Source organism: Grammomys surdaster, unplaced genomic scaffold (genome assembly GCF_004785775.1).
Source record: "Grammomys surdaster isolate TR1022 unplaced genomic scaffold, NIH_TR_1.0 205, whole genome shotgun sequence".
Lineage (NCBI taxonomy): Eukaryota > Metazoa > Chordata > Mammalia > Rodentia > Muridae > Grammomys > Grammomys surdaster.
The window spans coordinates 6,335,755-6,355,718 of NW_021604650.1; the positions used below are offsets into that span (position 1 = coordinate 6,335,755).

General features: G+C 48.7%; 1 protein-coding gene across 2 annotated transcripts in view; it reads left to right on the forward strand.

Moving 5' to 3' along the window:
* Cars (cysteinyl-tRNA synthetase) overlaps window positions 1-19,587 on the forward strand; it is a 46,255-nt gene extending 26,668 nt beyond the window's left edge. For both annotated transcript variants that reach the window (XM_028770958.1, XM_028770959.1), the window contains 15 exons: window positions 353-441; window positions 1,747-1,868; window positions 4,563-4,675; window positions 5,266-5,394; window positions 5,761-5,890; window positions 5,974-6,077; window positions 6,420-6,517; window positions 7,154-7,343; window positions 7,899-7,967; window positions 11,074-11,155; window positions 14,503-14,583; window positions 15,383-15,450; window positions 17,887-17,946; window positions 18,412-18,495; window positions 19,286-19,587. In XM_028770958.1, the coding sequence (XP_028626791.1) occupies window positions 353-441; window positions 1,747-1,868; window positions 4,563-4,675; window positions 5,266-5,394; window positions 5,761-5,890; window positions 5,974-6,077; window positions 6,420-6,517; window positions 7,154-7,343; window positions 7,899-7,967; window positions 11,074-11,155; window positions 14,503-14,583; window positions 15,383-15,450; window positions 17,887-17,946; window positions 18,412-18,495; window positions 19,286-19,420 (1,554 nt within the window). In that variant the 3' untranslated portion in view covers window positions 19,421-19,587. The remainder of the gene's footprint in view (window positions 1-352; window positions 442-1,746; window positions 1,869-4,562; window positions 4,676-5,265; window positions 5,395-5,760; window positions 5,891-5,973; window positions 6,078-6,419; window positions 6,518-7,153; window positions 7,344-7,898; window positions 7,968-11,073; window positions 11,156-14,502; window positions 14,584-15,382; window positions 15,451-17,886; window positions 17,947-18,411; window positions 18,496-19,285) is intronic.
* Window positions 19,588-19,964: the final 377 nt, after the last annotated feature.

The window sequence follows — 19,964 nt, forward strand, 5'->3', positions numbered from 1 at the left end:
CGAGTCTGTCATGGTCTTCATGACTGTGCAGAGATCATGCTCAGGTGTCAGCCACCTCCCCTGCAGGCCCCAGGCAGGGAAGGACCAGGTCTCTTGTCTACCTTGTGTCTCTTTTCCTGCTGAAACTTTTTTTTTTTTTTTGGCCCTCACCTTTTATTTTAAAACAGGGTTTCTATGGAACGTCCCTGCAGACCTTAAACTTGTGATCCTTCTAACACAGTCTCCCAAGTAGCAGGGATGACACTTCTTTGTGAGCAGTTCCAACAGTCGTATGCTTTTCAAGGAGTGTGCTTAGCAGAGGCTGAAGTTGTCACACTGGTCAGGAGAAGTGCTGAGACTCTTGTCTCTACAGGTTCTCCCTCCTGATGTCCTGACCCGTGTCAGTGAATATGTGCCAGAAATTGTGAACTTCGTCCAGAAGATTGTGGACAATGGTTATGGGTGAGCATGACACACCTCTCCTTCCATGGCATGGCACACAGCTTCATGGGGAGAGAGTCTGGGTGTGGGAGCCGCACCATCTCACCTCCTAGCCCCGCACCTGACCTAACTCCTCTTCACTCTAGCTGCCCTGCAAGAACTTGCATTACATTACGGATGAAGCCCTTGCTTCATACATACATAGTATGCCATTGTCACAAGCATTTAACTGGGAAAAATGCCACTTTGCTAATTGAGTCGGGAAGCAGGCTGGAAAGGCAGAACTAGCCACAAACTAGCCACCAGCCATTCTTTGGAAGCTCTGTTACAGTCTTCATGACTGCCCAGAGACCTGTGCTCAGCTGTCCTCAGCCTCCTCTTCCTGCTGACAGGGAAGAACCAGGTTTTTCTGTCCACTGTGTGTTTGTTTTTCTGCTAAACCAGCCAGTATGGGGGGGGGGGGTCATGCTAGGTGAGCAATGAGAAGTCTACCAAGTGGCCCAGTGGCCTCCCCTAGGTGTTATCAGGAAGACTTGGCCCAATATCTGTTTGGAAGCTTGACATGATGACCATAGGTCAGTTAGGGCCATGAGAGTAAGCTTGGACACTGCAGGGCCCCTTGAGACATTGGTACCATTCAAACACTTAAAGAGTGTGTGTCCTACTGCCTGGCTGTGATTCTATTGTAGACATTACCCAGCTCATGGCTTCTGCTTTACCATGTCTGACAATTGCAAACTTTCCCACGTCACTCAAGTTAGCCTTTTCAGAGGAGTCTTAACAGGGAGTTATGGATGGGACTCTGGAGCCCATCGGCTGACTGCACCACTGGACCTGGTCTCAAGTCTCTTCTCTGCTTGCTGGCTGCAGAAGAGAGGACTCTATGCACAGCATCTGCTGCCACTGCCTCTGTGCCATTTCACCCCACATGACAAATGGCTGCAGGCCAGCAGGAGACACTGGTCTAGCCAAGTGGCAAGCTAAGCCCAAGAGGACATTCCTCTGTGCTGAAATACAGTAGAGACACATGGAGAGCCGTGACAGGATTACACAGTAGAAAACAGCCAGAGTGGAGAAGGTGCCATGTGGGGTTATGCCATTGTTGTGGTGTTAAGTGGGGATGTAATCGAGTGGCTACATACACCAAGCTACATAGGGTACCCTGCCTCAGGGGGCATCCCTGTTGCTCCTACTCGGCCCATGAAACTTGCTTCTGATGAGCTGCGGAGAGCAGAGGATTGGTGGCCCCAGGCTTTGGCACTTCCTAGCCCTTCATGCTATTCAGTGCTCTGTGTGTGGCTGAGACTGCTTTCCTCTTGTTTTCAGCTATGCTTCAAATGGGTCTGTCTACTTTGACACAGCCAAGTTTGCGGCTAGTGAAAAGCACTCCTATGGGAAGCTGGTGCCTGAAGCCGTTGGGGATCAGAAGGCACTTCAGGAAGGGGAAGGTAAGAGCCCACGGAGCACATGTGGAAGTATAGCTAAGCTTGTCTTCCTCACTCATAGCCTGCACCAGGTCTCCATCTCTTGGTCATGGTAGGTGCCCATGTTCACTGCACAGGCACATGGAGACCTGTTTCCCCTAAAGGCATGCCAGGAGTTTTCTTCTCAAGACAGCATTGCTTAAGAAACAGAGAAGTCAGCACTGCACTGTCCTGACACAGAGCTTCTGGGCCTTCAACAGGCACTTGTCAGAGAGGGCCTGAGCCTGACTCTAACCTGTTCTGATGGAGCACCTGACACAGAGACCCCAGAGTCTGTGACAGAGTGTGTTGCTTAGATGTATGTGCAGAGATGTATGTTTGGTGATCTTGTTCTAAGTATTTTAAACATAGGTGTCAGGGTTTTCCTGGATCAGGAGGAACCACAAGAAAACACTTTTCCCAAGTGTTTAATCCCACAGTAAAGCTAAGGAAAGGCTTACAACATCCAAGGTTGGGAAAGCACACTGTCCCTAAAATGAGGAATTACTTTCATGCCTGGTACATCTCCCGATAACCCCCTTGTTTCTAGAAGTCAGTCTAGCCATTAAAATGTAGGCTTTATAAAAATACCAGCTTTGGGCTTCTATTCTAAAGAAATATCAGAAATAAAAAGCTCAACAAAATAACATGGGAACCTTGGCAAGAGAGAAACTAAGCCAGTTCATCACTGATATTAGGCCCAGTGGTGGATAGGTGAAATGTGTGCTGTTAAAGAGGTGACTTCACAGGAATAAAGCTGAGGGCTCCAACGCTACATGCTCACACGTAGCCTAGAGCCAGACTTGCATGCGTTACAGAATCAGAGAGGTTGGGTAGGCATTGGTCAACAGTGGACTCAAAGTCTTGAATATGCTAGATGTGCTTGAAGGAATCAAATAACACCTTTCCCCTTTGACATTTTTGTTTTAGTGTGTATAGTATTTGCTTGCATGTATGTCTGTGCACCATGTGTGTGCCTAGAGCCCGAGAAGGTCAGAAAGTAGGGGTTTCAGATCGTTTTTAGCCCCCATGTAGGTGCTGGGAAGTGAACCCAGGTCATCTCAAAGAGTAGCCAGTGCTCATAACCACTGACCCATCTCTCTAGCTTCTGGAATCTTTCCCTTTAATCCCCCAGACCACAAGCCAGGTGCATTAAGTTCTGAGCTACTCCCAAATAGTTCTCTCATTGTCTGACCAAGGTGTAGGTGTGCAAGGCTTTCATACTACAGGGATGCAAGAGTGGCAAGCTACCTGCGTCCCTCAGAGGAAGGGAGACCACGGAGGCACAGAGGCGGGTGTAATACTGACCGCCAGGTACATGTGGCTGGGACTAAGCACAGAGGAAGGAAATGAATGGCCAGTTAGGCAGGAAACTAGCAAAGAAAGAGCAGTTCATGGAGAGTTCAGAGGGGTGAAAGTAAAGGCAGGTGAGTGAATGACTTTACATGCTAGGAACTGGCTCTCTACACACACACAACACGGAAACCTGGGGGTAGCCTAGATTGGCTGAAAGAGGGTAACTGAAAGAGCATGTTGATAGCTGTGGTTCTGGATGCTTCTTGCTGGCAGAGGGATCGCAGAAAGGAACAGGAGCCAGGCTGAGGTCTCTCCTGGGTGCTGTGTGTATCTGCAGTTCTCATGAGAAGATTCTTTTCATTCTGCATATGAGCACACCAGACGTAAAATGATTGTCTCTGGGGTAGGAAGTGACAGCAGGAGTCCTGCTCCAAACATTCTGCATCCAGTGTGTGTCCCACATCTGGAGCTTGTTTCAGGATGCCCTTGCAGTGCTCCCCCTCCCACCACAACTGGGGGACATCAAGCCTGAGCATTTATTTTCTCAAAGATGGCTCCTCCGAGTTAGCTTCCTAGAATAGCAAGTGTTCTTCCTTTTCCAGGGCTTCCTGCAGGGCTCTATGGATGTAAGGATTGGGTAGACTCTTGTAGTCCAGGGCCTGAGCCTGAGGTAGAAGGAAGGCATTTACTCTATCCATTCATCTAATATAGACTTGATCCTTAGTGTGGGGTCCCTGTCTCCACAGCAGCTCTATCTGCAGGTCTTTTGTGTACTTGGAGACAGTGGGTCCTAGTCATCCTGTACCTGTGTGCTGCTTGTTCAAGTGCCTCTGGCCAGTGGTTCCCTCCACCACCGCTGAGAGCCTTTGGAAGCTGGCAGGAAAGGCACCTGGCAGGCACCCTCATCTCTCTCAGTTGTTTTACCTGCTGCTTTGTGAATTTAAGGAGGAGTGTGACCTCAGCTTCCACAGAGGGGTGCACAGCAGCTCAGCCACACATTTGCACCTCTGGGAAACAGCATGCTGGCAGCTGAATGCACTCTTGACCCTGGGCTCCCACCTGCATGGGCCAGGTTCCCTGAGCTGTGCCCCAGTGAGCCACACATCCACTTAGCTTCAGCCCAAAGTGCAGTGACCTCATACAGACATGGTGTTCACAGCTCAAGAGGCAAATGTGTCTCTAGAACCAACATAGTAGCTGAGACTCTGGCTCAGAGTCAGACTTAATTGCTGATAGGCAGTGATCGGTACTCGGGTCTGTCACGGATTAATTGACTAATTACAAGAAATGTTGACCATGGGCACATAGAGTGGCTTCAAGTGCTGACACTCCTTAGGCACCTGATACTAAATTACCCTGCCCAATGCCTTTAACCATTCACAGGTGATCTGAGCATCTCAGCAGACCGCCTTAGTGAGAAACGGTCTCCCAATGACTTCGCCTTGTGGAAGGCCTCCAAGCCAGGAGAGCCATCCTGGCCTTGCCCCTGGGGAAAGGTAAGTGAACCGCTGGTGGGAGAAGGGTCAGTGAGAAGAGATAGTGTCACAGGCTGCTAGCTTAGCTTCCTTAATCCTTCATAAGGCAGCTCTGTTGGTGGAGTTGGTACTGGGAAAGGGTGGGCAGTGCTACTGGGACGAGAACCTGGTTCTGGAGCAGTGAAGAGCTGCAGGGCCCATGGGTGCTGGGCCTCTGGGTGAGCAGCTTCTCTTCTCAGGTCTCGGCTTCCTGATCTGTTAGTGGGGTGCAGTCAGATTGGCTGCCTTGGAAGCTTCTGCTCTGGGTTTCTATGCATGTAAGTTGATGTTCTTGGCACTGGAGGTCCAGATGAGTATGTGACATCCCTGATTTGGGTATATGTGGCTATTTGCCACTTGTCAAGTGCTTGGGGACCTAGAAATAATTCCCAGGCTCCAGCTCAGTCACAACACAGACTGACTGAACCATATAAACAGATTTTCCCTTGGTTTATTCCTGTAAAGATTGTGAGCCGATGCATTGAGTTCTGAGGCATAAAAGGTTATTTGCTTCAGTAATAAAGGCCTGGGCAGGTTTGGAACAGTCAGCAGGACCCTTTCTGTCTCTCTAGGGTCGTCCGGGATGGCACATAGAGTGTTCTGCTATGGCAGGCACACTCCTGGGAGCCTCGATGGACATTCATGGTGGAGGGTTTGACCTCCGCTTCCCCCACCATGACAATGAGCTGGCACAGTCAGAGGTAGGTAAAGGCAGGTCGCCTTGATAGAAAGGGAGCATGATGTCCTCCTTCCTGCTCTACTGGAGAGACATCAGCAGTCCCCTCAGGAAGAGCCGCCTGATGAACTTGACATCCATTCCAGGAGCTGAGGGAGGGTTGAACCCTGCTCATTTTGTCTGAATCCCAATGATAAGAGCCTGACCTTCAGTAACAGGCAGGCTTTGGTTCAAGCGAGTTGTGCCCTGCTGGCAGGTCACCAGCACATTCCCTTCAGGCCTCAGGGGCTCCACTTAAGAGAGGTGGCACCTACCTCAAGTGTCCAGCACCTCTTGACAGGTAAGGTCTCACCACAGCCCCTAAGCCTTCCTTCTGTCTCTTTGTGCTCAGGCCTACTTTGAAAATGACTGCTGGGTCAGGTACTTCTTACACACGGGCCACTTGACAATAGCAGGCTGCAAGATGTCCAAGTCACTGAAAAATTTTATCACCATTAAAGATGCCTTGAAGAAGCACTCAGGTGAGCACAGCTGCTGTAGAAACCCATGGCAAGGGTACCAGCAGCTGCTCGGGAATAATGGCAGCCATGTGTCTGCTCCCCAGCACGGCAGCTGCGGCTGGCATTCCTCATGCACTCATGGAAAGACACACTGGACTATTCCAGCAACACTATGGAGTCTGCGCTTCAGTATGAAAAGTTCATGAACGTGAGTGCCCAGTTCTTGCCAGAGGTTTGGGGGCTGGGGCATTGTGAGTGGTGTGGGTCTTCTGATGTAAGCCAGGGCACAGTGATGGCCACTTGGTGCCACTTCTTGAAACTGATAGATGCAAGTGAAGGCCATGTTCACATGCAGGACATTTCATTCTGCCTTCTCAGGCTTCTTGCCCAGGGAGTATGTCACATTTCTGTCCCAAGGAATAAGTGTTCTTTTGGAACTCTGCATTGTGGTGACAGATCTCCCCTCAAGTAACATCATGTCAGTAGGATGACAAGTCTTTCTAGGTAGAAGCTTGTTCAAATGCCATTAACCTGACTTCCATAACTTCAGGAGTTTTTCTTAAACGTGAAAGACATCCTCCGAGCCCCTGTAGACATCACTGGCCAGTTTGAAAAGTGGGAAGCTGAAGAAGTGGAGCTCAATAAGAAGTAAGGTGGAGCCTTTTCCTCTGGGTCTGTGAGTGCGTGTGTGTGAGTGTGTGTGTGTGTGTGTGTGTGAGAGAGAGAGAGAGAGTGTGTGTGTGTGTGTGAGAGAGAGAGAGAGAGAGTGAGTGCGTGTGAGAGAGAGTTTGTGTGTGTGTGTGAGAGAGAGTGTGTGTGAGAGTGTCTGTGTGTGTGTGAGAAAGAGAATGTGTGTGAGTGTGTGTGTGTGTATGTGTGTGTGTGAGAGAGAGTTTGTGTGTGTGTGTGTGTGTGAGAGAGAGAGAGAGAGGAGAGAATGTGTGTGTGTGTGTGAGAGAGAGAGAGAGAAAGAGAGAGAGTGTGTATGTGTGTGTGTGAGAGAGAGAATGTGTGTGAGTGTGTGTGTGAGAGAGAGAATGTGTGTGAGTGTGTGTGTGTGAGAGAGAGAGGGAGACAGAGACAGAGAGAGAGAGAGAGTGTGGTGTGTGTGTGTGTGTGTGTGTGTGTGTGTCTCCATCATGGCCTGTCCTGGGTAGTTGGTGAGATCAGGCCCTGTCACATGTCAGAAGTACAATAATGGCAGTGGCTCTGGTTGCTGGGCCCCAGAGAGCTGTGCTGAAGCATCAGGCCTGACCGTTGCTTCCATTCTTCTTCCTTGCTCAGCTTCTATGACAAGAAGGCCGCAGTTCATGAAGCCCTGTGTGATAACATTGACACCCGTACTGTCATGGAAGAGATGCGGGCTTTGGTCAGTCAATGTAACCTCTACATGGCAGCCAGGAAGGCTGAAAGGAGGAGGCCCAACCGAGCTCTGCTGGAGAACATTGCCATGTACCTCACCCACATGCTGAAGGTGAGCCTGGCGACAGGTCCATGATGGGAACTTAGCTTCTGAGTGATACTTGGAAGCTGCTACTTGCTGACCAGGATGGTAATCCTGGTCGGAGGCCTCCCTGAAATATGCTTAGAGCCTCAGAGCCACCTATAGTCACAGCTGTTGGTCACTGCTCTTCTCCCATCTTGGAGTTTGAAAGCAAAAGCCAGTGAGTGACAAGACCTTGACTCTGAGCACACCTTGTGCAGAGTAGTTCTGGCTCCAAGCAACCTGCCCTACACCAGCTCTTCCCTCCTAGGCTAGTGGGAGTTTCCCTGCCTCACCCACCTGTCCTTGTTCTGGGCCTCCAGGGAGGTCCACCCTGGATAGATTCAGGCACCCTGCGATACGGTTAAAGGGCTTGATGTTGCTTTCCCACCTCTCCTCAGATAGTCAGGACCACCCACCTGGCTACCTATCCCCAGAGAAGTCAGGACAGTTCATGAGCTACTGGCCAGGGGTGTGACACCTCACCTCTGTATGTATCCTGTGCATCCTACACACCATTTGAGTCCCATCTGTTTCTTCCCTTAGATCTTTGGGGCCATAGAGGAGGAGAGCCCCCTGGGTTTCCCAGTTGGCGGGCCGGGAACCAACCTGAATGTAAGTAGAGCACACTGAAAGGATTTCCACATGTCAGCTGCTGTCACCATCTTTATGCCTTGAAGTAGTTCCTTTCACAGTAGTTCTCTGTCTGCATGCCTGCCTGTGTGCATGCATGCATGTGTGTCTCTCTGTGTGTGCAGAAAAATCAGAGATCAGCCTCAGAAGCCACCTGCCTTCTTTTTTGAGACGGGATCTCTCTTTGACCTGGGACTCTCTAATTAGGCTAGGCTGGCTAAATATCACACTCCAGGGATGCACCTGTCTCTGCACCCCCAGCACTGGGATCATAAGCATGTCTTATCACCCTGGCTTTTTTATGTAAGTCTTAGGGATCAAACTGAGGTCCTCATGCTTGTCCAATAGCACTTTATCAACAGCTATCTCCTCAGTGTCCCTTTATAAGTTTTAAGTCACCTCTAGGTTGTATATAATCCCCATATTATAAATGCTGTGCAGATGGTTACATTGTGGAGTTTGGGGAATGATGGTACATGTTCAATACAAACACATAATTTGTTTTTCCTCCAAATACTTCAACCTGAGTGTCTTAGTTAGGGTTTCTATTGCTGTGAAGAGACAACATGACCACAGCAACTCGTATAAAAGCAAATACTTAATTTGTGGCTGGCTTACAGTTTCAGAGGTTTGTCCATTATGATCATGACAGGAAAGCATGGCTGCGTGCAGGCAGATGTGGTGCTGGAGAAGGAGCTGAAAGTACTACATCTTGATCCACAGGCAGCAAAAGGGACCATGAGCCACACTGGGCATAGCTTAAGCATAGGAGACCTTGAAGCCTTCCCTCATGGTGACACATTTCCTTCATCCAACAAGGCCATATCTCCTAATAGTTCCCCTCTCTATGGGTCAAGCATTCAAACACATGAATGAGCTTATGGGAGCGATTCCTATTCAAACCATCACATTGAGAATATGGAGTGTGGACACTCTAATCAGTGGACTTTTTCCTAACGGTCATATGTTCACATACCACAGTGCTATCCTGGGGGAACTCTCACTATTTGTCTTTGCCCCACAGAGCTGGCCAGAACCTCGTGTCAGGACATGTCCAGCCCCTGTTCTAGCAGCCAGTGCCAAGAAAATGGAAAGTATCGGTCCCAAGGAGTATCTGTATGCCAGTCTAAGCATGCAAAGAAGCCCAGTTAGAACAGACCTCTGGTCCACAGCTGGCTTCAGTACTTGTAGGTCTAGTGGGCTGATGGACACACATGACAGTTATGTTCCTATGCTACATAAGGGCAGCTCGTTTAAGATTCCCCTCCACCTTTCTCCTGTGGAGAGCACTCTTTAATTATGAAACTAAGAAAGTGTATATAAATATTTAGATGGAGCATCTGCTATGCTAATGAAAACAGTAGCTCAATACAAATGGAAAGGCAAAGCTGTCTCAGGGCTGCTTCCTACTGATGAGCAACCCTAGAGGCCCCTCCTCCACACCAGGCTGTCAAATCTGAGCCAGCTCAGGTCAGTGAAGGAAGAAATTGTCAGCGCCAACCGTTGGTGTGGTGGCTTCTAGACTTTGCCAGATAGGAATCATTGCTGGGGCTTTTTAAAAATCCATACAAGGCTCCTCTGTCCTCTTAACAAAACACTGCCAGCTTTCTTGTTTTCTTTCTTTTTTAACGTTTTATTTTTAATTGTGTGTATCTGGGGGGAGGGGTATTTGCAATCAATGCAGGTGCTTTCAGAAGAAGGTATCAGATTCCCTGGAGCTGGAGTCACCTGATATAGATGCTAGGAACTGAATTTGGATCCTCTACAAAGCCACCAAGTGTTGAGCCATCTCTCCAGCCCTCCCTCTTTTCTTTAAAAAAAAAAAAGCCCACAACATAACTAGTAGGTGAAGGTCATTCTGCCTTTGAACTTAAAGGTAGCTTTTAGTCTTCAGCAGTGTTGTGGTCTTGGGGAGGCATCTTAAGATATATCACATCCTGCATCCCCAGATGGGCTCTTGAGCCCCTTGAAGTTGGCTTGTAGGAAGAAGCAGCCACAAATGAACATGGTAAGCCTGTGAGGCCAAGTATCCTCTATCCCACAGCTCCCATTATAAAGTTCAGGTGATGACTTCCAAGTTTAAAGGTCCTGTGTGAGCCAGAGGCAGACCTGAGCTTAACCTCTTGTGCCCAGGTAGAAGCCAGGCAGCAGGATTCCAGCCCCAGGACTCTTGGAGACAGATTCTGCATTCTACCAAGGAGCCTCCTTGAGTACTGAAGGCCAAGGTTGGCTGTATGGTGACCAGCCTATTTAAGTTGTCCAAAGGGGTTGAAAATAAGTTCACTCTGAAAGTCCAGAGCCTCTGCTGCTTTGAGACAGTGTTCCCTCAGTCTGTCTGGAGGAGGGACAGACCTAGTTAGCTCAGACTTCAGTACTCTCTAGCCTTTCAACCAATGCTTCTCCCACTTCCTTTTCTTGGCTCTCCAGCTACTGTGTAATTGAGACATAAGGAGAGCCTGCTCAGAAGTCCCAGACCTTTTTGGTCCCAGAGATAGAGAAATACACTGTAAGATAGTTCTAGATTCAGACTCCCGTTTGGGTCTGGCCCAGTGTGGTTTTGGGTCCCCTGGCTTTATCCTTACTGTCAATGTAGGTAGTGACCCTTTGTTCAGCTATTACTGTGAATGTAAGTTATAAGATGACTCAGCAGGCCCACATGTGACCACAAGTGGTCAGTGCATCCTGACAGCCCATTGGAAATAGTATGGACAAATTTCTGACAACTGTGTCTGTTCTGAGGAAAACACATCATGTCAGCAATGGACAGAGTAGTGTCTGCTGAAGTGTATACTACTAGAAACTCAAAAGTACCTTTTGCTTTCTGACCCACATCACCTTTATTAGGTACTTGGAGCTAAGGTTGGCAGTATTATGGCTAGCTGTTTCAAGCTGTCCAAGAAGTGTGGAGATAGGGTCTGTCTGCACTCCAGCACATGCTGTTCTCATACCACTTGGCATGAGGAGGACTTGTAGGCTTCAGGACACAGGGTTCAGCAGCATGTATCCTGTGGCATATCCACTGAACTGTTAGGTATTCAGTTACAAAACAGCAATGGCTCTTGTAACTCAAATCCGTTCTTTCCAACAGCTGGAGTCTACAGTCATGCCCTACCTCCAGGTGTTATCGGAATTCAGAGAGGGTGTGCGACAGATTGCCCGAGAGAAAAAAGGTAAGACCCCATGCTGGGTACCCCAGCCTTGCTGCTCGCCACCTGCTGGGTTACCTGTGATGGCTGTCCATGGAATGTAGGCGTATAAGCCCCATGCCAAATTGAACCTCCTCTGTTCCACAGGACTCTCAGGGCAGCATTGTATTGGGTCAGAGTTCCTTTTGACTTAGAACATCTCAGGCAGAACCTTCCTTAGGCAGAGGGCCAGGTATCTGCATAGCTCTTGTTCTGATAGAGGCAGGATAGAGGAGGGCCCAATGCACAGTCAGCATGCCCTTTGGATTTCACTGTATCTCCTTTCTGTTCCTGGTTACTTAGACTTGAGACACTGGAGAGTAGCTTGTCCTGCTGAAGTCTCAGGGTGCTTGAAGAAGCTCCTCCTGAGGCCAGAGCTAGAGTCACGTTAGTGCTCTGCCTTGTGCAGTGTGGTGCCAGGCTGCCTATGCACACCAGTTCCTCGTCCTCCAAAGCTAGGAGGTGTATGGTTTGAGATAGAGGATTACTTAGGGTGTGGAGAAAGACACCACGATTTGTGCCAGGTGGTTCTAGGGAATCCCCTGCTGCTAGCACAGGTATCCCCAGGAGGCACTCTGTCTTGGAACCTTGTTCAGGGAAGGTTTCTTTGCCTTACTAGGTGCCACACTGATTACAACATGGCTTGCTTCTCAGCAGGAATACTACTGGCCACGACAATGGTGGCCTCTGATTCAGAAGAGCCTCTCCTGCCCAATCCTCTAGTAGGCTTCCATCCTGGTCCCAGACCCAGCAGCTAGTTTCAGACCTAAACTTCCATGGCACTGGGGACCCCAGTAGCCTAGGCTATGTCCCCTGTGAGTCATGTAGGTGACAGTACCAGGCCTCTCCCAGTAGAAGACTAGGCTCAGGCAGGCATATAATTTATTGAAGTGGATAGTTGCAACAAAAGTAAACTTAAGGGCCAGAGAGATGGCTCAGAGGTTAGGGGCTCTGACTGCTCTTTCAGATGTCCTGAATCCAATTCCCAGCAACCACATGGTGGCTCACAACCATCACTAATGGGATCCGATGCCCTCTTCTATTGTGTCTGAAGACAGTTATAGTGTACTCATATACATAAAAATTATTCTTTTAAAAAAAGTAATCTTAAGATCAGCATTTGGTGCAGGACTCCTTGGATAGTGCCACTTCCTACCTCTCCACTGGCCCTCATTGTCACACAGTGCTTCTCCTGCAGCTGCAGACTGCCCTATTCTGGCCTTTCATGGAACATAGCATCTTTGAGGTCTGTCCATATAGTAGCCTACATTTGTTTTGTTCCTTCTCAAGGCTCAGTGGATTTCTGGCTCCTGTTTTAGAACTTGCTTTCTTTTCACTCCTCCTTTGATAGTAGTTGTGAATGGTGCTGCTAAGGACAGTAGCCAAGCACTCACTGGAAACAAATTTCAGGTTTTCTGGGCTTGCCCATGGGAGTGAGGATGTGGGTTTCCTATCTCCTCTACTTTCTGGATTATTCTCTATCTCTATCTCTCTCTGGTTCTACCTCTCTCACCTCCTCTCCCAGTTAAATAAAATGTGTGCGTGCCTTTTCATACATGTGTGTGGAGGCCAGAGGTCAAATTTGTTCCTCAGGATCCATCTACCTTATGAGGCAGATTCTCTCACTGGGACCTGGGATTCATTGACTCAACATGGCCAACTGGCCAGCCACTAGGGAGCCACCTGTTTCCATCTCTCCAAAGCTGGGATTGTAGCTCACAGCAGCACACCTTGCTTTTTCTATGGGTTCTGGAATTTGACTATGTTATGGGTCCTTATGCTTGTGTAGCAAGTGTTTTTACCCACTGAGCTCTTCTCTCTGTCTTCAGAGTAAGAACTGTCTCTCTGGCTCCAGCCTGGCATTTTAAATTTTTACTTATTTAGGTGGTAGTGATGGAGACTAGCTAAGGCCAATTTGGAAGGGAACCCACAGACTGCAGATGTTCATATTTCTAAGCAGAGTTTCCCTCTTATGGAGATCCTGAAAACACCTGCTCTATGCTCTTTGTGTTATGAGGTTGTGGCCATAGAGGGGCTAGCCTGATGCCTTCAGAAAAAAAAACAAAAAACAAAGCTTTTGTGTCCAGAAAAAAAAAATCTAGAATAAAAAACCAAACAAAAAGCCATCTATGATTAAAGCCTTTAGGACTCTTGATTCCCAGTGCAAGGGGAATTGGAGTTTCAGCCTGAGCAGTAGAGAATTTGTGTTGTATCTGATGTGGACCATGGTGCTGGCCTAGCTTTCCAGTATCTATCCCTTCATCCTCCACAGAGAAGGAGGATGCAGCTGGTCATTTTAGTACCAGCACCAACAGAGAAACCGACTCAGAGGTTAGGAATGTGCAAGCCTTCGGAGACTGACCACACCCATGGTCCTCTGATTCCTACCTGCTCTGTTGGTTCAGCTCAGCACCTCTGTCTCCTGCTCTCCTGTGTGTTCTTGCTCAGCCTTGGGGCAGCCACTTCTTGTGGTGACTAGGCCAGGTCTGACCAGGCTAATTTAGTGCCCTGTTAAGCCAGATCCAATGTCATCTCTGAGGTTGTGTGCAGGTTTTTCCCTGTCTGTGGCCCTTCCATATCTGCACCTGGTGGTCAGACTAGACTGACACCTCCAAGTGAGATAGGCAGCAACTGGAGGGCCATTTTAGCCACCAGACCCAGTCCAAACCCCAGAGATCCTTCACCTCAACTACATTCTGACTTGGCAGGGCATTCAGAGCTTGTTGGGGGTTGAGCAACTTGCTAGCAGCCAAGGAGCTCTTAGCTCTCAGACATATGAACAAGACTGCTGAGCTGGGCCTGTGGCAAGTGTGTGAAGTGACAATGTTAGGGAAGGGAGGAGTCCTTGAGGACATCAATATGACTCAGATAGAGTCCCTGAGTAAGTATAGCATTGGTCTGGAGACATACATGAAGGGGACATGGCCTCAGTACTGAGCCAGGTTGGCAATGACCATAGCTTTGGATATTGTGGAGCCTTGTCATTGTGTGATAAAGTTTGGCAGTACCACACTCTGGACAGCCTGATTTCTTCCTGCTCAGTGTCTCTAGGAACAGTCCACGAATGTTACAAGACAGATCGTGGCTCCCAGCACTGGTCTGCAGTGCTAGAACAGCCAATATTGGACCCTATGGGCTTGCCATAAGGGTGGCTGTGAGCCTGTGCTCTGCCTTGGACTTCTGTGGCTGTGGTGGCATGGGTAGCCTCCTGGCTTCCCTGGCTTCCTTCCTAATCCAGCAGCCAGCACCTACTCACCAGCACTATAGGAAGCACCGGTTCGGGGCCTAGACCTTCTCTACAGTCTAAAGGAGTTGTTCTTTCTTGCTCACAGTCCTTGAGGTTCTGCAGCTCAGTGATGCCCTCCGGGATGACATCTTGCCTGAGCTTGGGGTGAGGTTTGAAGACCATGAAGGTGGGTGATTCCTTGAGCTGCTACCTGGCAGCTGTTCTTTTCTACTTGCAGCAGACCTGCCTTTCCTCACACTCTTGGGGAGATACGCTGTGTGTACCCCAGTCTCACTGCAAGCTTTCTGACTTTGTGGAGCCTTTTGCTACACAGGAAAAAAAAATCCAACTCTTTAGTAGTCAAGGAGTTGCACAGGGTAGGAACAAAGAGCTCATCCAAGGCCTCCTGTGCCTGTCTGAAGGTAACTGACTTGAGCATGCTGCTCATTTCCTTCCAGAGGTTTGCTTAGCACACCAAAAGTATCTTTCTTCTTAATAAGGAAAAAGAAAATGGACAGTGCACTATTTTTAATACTGTCTTTTGAGACAGCATTTTTATTAGGTAGCCCAGGCTAGGTGTGAACACATGGCAGTTCTCCTGCCTAGCCTCCCAAGTACTGGGATTGTAGGTGTAAGCCACCACACCTGCTAAAATGACGGGCATTTGATAATTCCAGACAGACAAGGCCTTTCTATTTTACCAGGTTTTGTGTTTTTGTAGTGCTGGGATGGACTCTCGGGGTCTCAAAGCACAAGAAAGCATTCTACCCCTGAACTGCAGCCCAGCCCAGTTTTGTTATCTTTTTACTGGTTTACTTTTCCTGGTGATGATTTTTGTCTGTGTGAGCCAAAAGGCAGTGTTCTGGATCCCTGTGTGGGAGTGCTATTGGAGCCTCAGCTAACACACTCAGGGTTACAGCCTGAGCAGCAGGCAGGCAGGCTAGCCAGCCCATAGTCCCTGGGTCTCACCGACTGTCTGCTTTCAGGACTGCCAACAGTGGTGAAGTTGGTGGACAGAGACACCCTACTGAAAGAGAAGGAAGAAAAGAAAAGGGTAAGTCAACATGATGGAGCTTGAGCTTGCTAAAAAATGAAAACACTGTTGGATTTTTATGTTGTTTTAAGAATAGATGTTTGGATTGGAGAGTTGTGGCACGTGCCTTTAATACCAGCACTTGGGAGGCAGAGACAGGTGGATTTCTATGAGACCAGCCTGGTCTACAGAACACATTCCTGGCCACACAGAGAAACCCTATCTTGAAACCACATCCCCCCAAAAATCATAAAGATAACCTAACCAGGTAGGTAACTAATTCAGAAAAGAGACCCTTTGGCTGGGTGTGATACATTCTTTTAATCTCAACACTCAGGATGCAGACAAAGTGTATCTCTCTGAGTTTGAGACCAGCTGGGTTTACGTAGTTCATTCCAGGCTAGCCAAGGGTATATAGTGTGACCTTGTCTTCACAAAATACAAAGGGAGTGTAGTGGAGTTAGCCATTTATTCTGTTGTGTCTTGTTGAAATGGGGTCTCCTGTATCCCAAGCTCAGGATTTAGCTAATTGAACTCTTGATCCTACTGCTGTTACCTCCCAAGTGCTAGCATTACAGGGGTGCACCACCATCCCCCCCTTTTTTTTTTTAAATATTTATTTATTTTATGTATATGAGTACACTATAGCTATCTTCTAACACACCAGAAGAGGGCATCGGATCCTATTACAGATGGTTATGAGCCACCATGTGGTTGCTGGGAATTAAACTCAGGACCTCTGGAAGAGCAGTCAGTGCTCTTAACCACTGAGCCATCTCTCCAGCCCCCACCGTCCCCTTTCAAGTGTTGGGTTTTTTGTTTTTTTTTTTTTACTTTTTAAATGTTTTATCTATCTTAGTGTTAATATTTGTTGGGGGGTTAGCAGTAGGCAGGATGGTAGCATAGCCCTTGGTGCAGTTTTCTCATGGCTGCTGGTGTTGCTCAGCCCTTCCTGGTTTCTCTTGGTTTTACATCCCAACCTCTTAACATTTTTATTTATGTGTATGCATATATATGAGTGTATGTCACAGGAGTACAGGCACCTGTAGAGACCAGAAGTGGGCACTGGGTCCTAACAAGGGTGCTAGGAATCCTACATGGGTCCTCTGGAAGCACAGCAGGTGCTGTTCAGTACTGAGCCATCTTCCAGCCTCCATCCCTTTTGAAAGATTTGTATTCTTTTTTTTTTTTTTTTTTTTTTTGGTTTTTGGCTTTTTGAGACAGGATTTCTCTGTGTAGTCCTAGCTGTCCTGGAACTCACTCTGTAGACCAGGCTGGCCTCGAACTCAGAAATCCCACCTGCCTCTGCCTCCCAAGTGCTGGGATTAAAGGCGTGTGCCACCACTGCCCAGCAAGATTTGTATTCTTATTTATGTCTACGTGTGTGCGAGTGTGTGCCACATATGTGTGGGAACCCATGGAAGCCAGAAGAAGATACCAGGCCCTCATGGAGCTGGAGTTACAGGTTGTTGTGGCCTACCTGAACAGGGGTGCTAGGAAAAAACTCTGTTCCTTTGTAAGAGCAATGAGTTAACTCTACAGGACCCCATCCTCTTCTTGATTAATTTGAGTGCCCACTTGGCCTTGATTAGCTCCAGGGCATGAAGCTACACATCTCTAGATCATGGCCTGCATGAACTTGGTGTGTTCAGTGAGGTGCCAGCTAGGCCTCAGCTTGCTGGAGTTCTTTTGTCACCTTGTTAAGGCCCACAGCTATGGAATAGCAGAGTCATGGCTGTTGCCCTCAGTGGGAGCCATGACAGGAAGGTCAGTACTGCCTGGAACAAGTGGATCCCTCAGTTAAAGTGAAATTCATCACTTAGGAAGCATGTGTGGGCCACCTGGCTCCCACCTGATGCCAGGTGCCCTGGGTGCTGCATTTCCCCTACCATTTTGTCAGTGTATCCTCTTAAGTGTTTCTTTCCTTGTCCCCACTCTCAGCGATGGGGAGCATCCCTGCATGTAAGGACTTGGGTGTCAAAATAGGAAAAAGAACAGAAGTGTATTGTCATAGCAAGTGTAGTGATGCATGTCTATAACCAAGAGGCTGAGCCAGGGGAATTACTATGAGTTGCAGACTAACCTTAACTATACAGCAAGACACTGTTTTTTGTTGTTGTTGTCATTGTTTGGGTTTTTCTTGTTGTTGTTGTTCTTTTTTTTTTTTTTTTAAACTCACTATCACCATCTCTCTGCTCACTATCATAACTCTGGATGCAGTGAATGGGGAATGGGCACCTTGGAGTCATTGTGCTCATGGGCCAGGCACAGGCAGGCACTGTCTTGGGTGGACACCAGCTTGGAGAGTAGGCTCAGGGCAGCTTTCCCCTGGGGACCTCTGAGAAAAGAGCAACACTGATAGCTAACATTCAGGGCCATGGTTAAGCACCCTGGGATGAGTAGGGCCTGAAAGAACAGCAGGGTGGCTCAGGAATACTGAGTGTGCTGCTTCCCTAGGCTGAAGAAGAGAAGAGGAGAAAGAAAGAAGAGGCGGCCAGGAAGAAACAGGAGCAAGAAGTAACTATTTTACTTGTTTATTTAGAGTGCAGGGTCTCCTGGGCAAAAATCACACTTTGAACCCTACTGCACAGTTCTCTGTGTCTTCTTTGGGCTTAGACCAGGCACCTTTTGGAGCCTCTCAAAGGGAGCTGGCCTCTGCCTGTACACCTCAGATGGTGTCCTGGCATCAGCAATGGACAGTTTACCCTTAGTGGACCCCCAGCTCCACAGTCCTGCCACCTGAGGATTTCAGCAGTCCCCCCTCCCCCCCCCCCCCCCCCCGGGCTCTGGAGTAGATGCTTAGGTGGTCTTTCGCTCCCTGCTTTTGGTTTCCATCCCAGTTTTTCTGCTGGGTTTATGTTGAGTTTAAGGGCATGGAAGCCATGTGGTAGAGGAGGTAGAGTGGGGAGCATGGTTGGTGGCTGGTCTGTGTGCTACTCTGGCTGTGACATATATTTTGTCTATGTGTGTTGTGTGTTCCAGGCAGCAAAGCTGGCCAAGATGAAGACACCACCCAGTGAGATGTTCCTGTCAGAAATCAACAAGTATTCAAAGTTTGATGAGAATGTAAGACAACCCCTTGCTCTTCAGACTTTGGTAGCCCACATGTTCCAAACTGGAGTCTAAGGACTTTTGGCCTTGAGCCACTGGGGGTCTCCTGTTTGGAGTGGATCTCCTATAAGGACAGCTGGAATCATCCAACTCCTGTTGGGGCAAAGGCTAAGCTAGGCTGTCTCTGCCAGTTCTGTGGTGAGCTCTGGCCCCTAGCACTGTAAGCTCTGACCCCAGGCCCAGTTAAGGTGACAGAAAAAGGAATCTGTAGATTGTTCAGGGATCCTCCCAACTGCATCTGCCTGGTCACCTCTGAGCTGAGAAGTTATAGGCCCTAGTGGGACTCTGCTTCTCCCTCTAAGAAGAGTGCTCCAGACTTTTCTCTGTTCTCAGCTGCTAGAGCTCCACTGCCGTATCACTGGACTAGGGATAGTGAGTGACCAGACAACCACAGAAGTGTAGACTCACACCTGTGACCCCAGCACTCTGAGATCGAAGCAGGAGCAGCTCAAGCTTGAAGCCAGCCCTATCTTTTTGTTTTATTTTGGTTTTTGAGACAGGGTTTCTCTGTGTAGCCCTAGCTATCCTGGAACTCACTCTGTCCTTGAACTCAGAGATCTGCCTACCTCTATCTCCTAAGTGGCAGGATTAAAGGCATGTGCCACCACTGCACAGCCAGCCTCTATCTTGAGATCTGTCCCCCATCTCAAAAACACTAGATAAGGGTATGGATGCTGACCCTGAGTCAGCAGGGATGAGGACTGAAGGGCAGAGGGAACTGATGGCATCTGTGTGATCCTTGCAGGGTCTGCCTACCCACGACACTGAAGGCAAAGAGCTGAGCAAGGGCCAGACCAAGAAGCTCAAGAAGCTCTTTGAAGCCCAGGAGAAACTGTACAAGGAGTATCTGCAAATGTTGCAGAATGGCAGTGTCCAGTGATGCCACAGCAGCCCAGAAGGGGTATACCTGCCAGCCTGGCCACTATGGACTAGGCCACACCTACTCAGGCTCCGTGCCCTGATCATGTTTACAGCTGTTTTCACACCTGAATCAGGCAGAGTGGTAGCAGCTCTGGGACACTGATAATAAATTCTTCTGAACAGTGAGGCCTGGTCTGCCCTCTCAGCACTTGGAGAGCTGGCCTACAGGCGCCTGGTCAGCAGCTTGCGACTTAGGCCTCCTAGTCAATTGAGCCCCTTCAGCCAGCATGCCCGAGGAATTTCCCTCACATTGGTGAGCTGAGCTAATCTCTGCTGTGTTGGCACATTTGGTGGTATTGGAGTAGGAAAAAGGCCGACTCAGCCAACGGATCACCCTGAGCCCCAAACAAAAGCTACTCAGTTGGCTGTCTGGCTCTGATGAACACACACTGTGGGTTTCCCAGAGCAACTGCAGGGTGGCAGCAGGACAGTTGCCCTGTGGGGTGGGGCTCTGGCAAGCTGCCTGGGACTACCGTTATGACAGCAAGCCCAGATCAGTACCA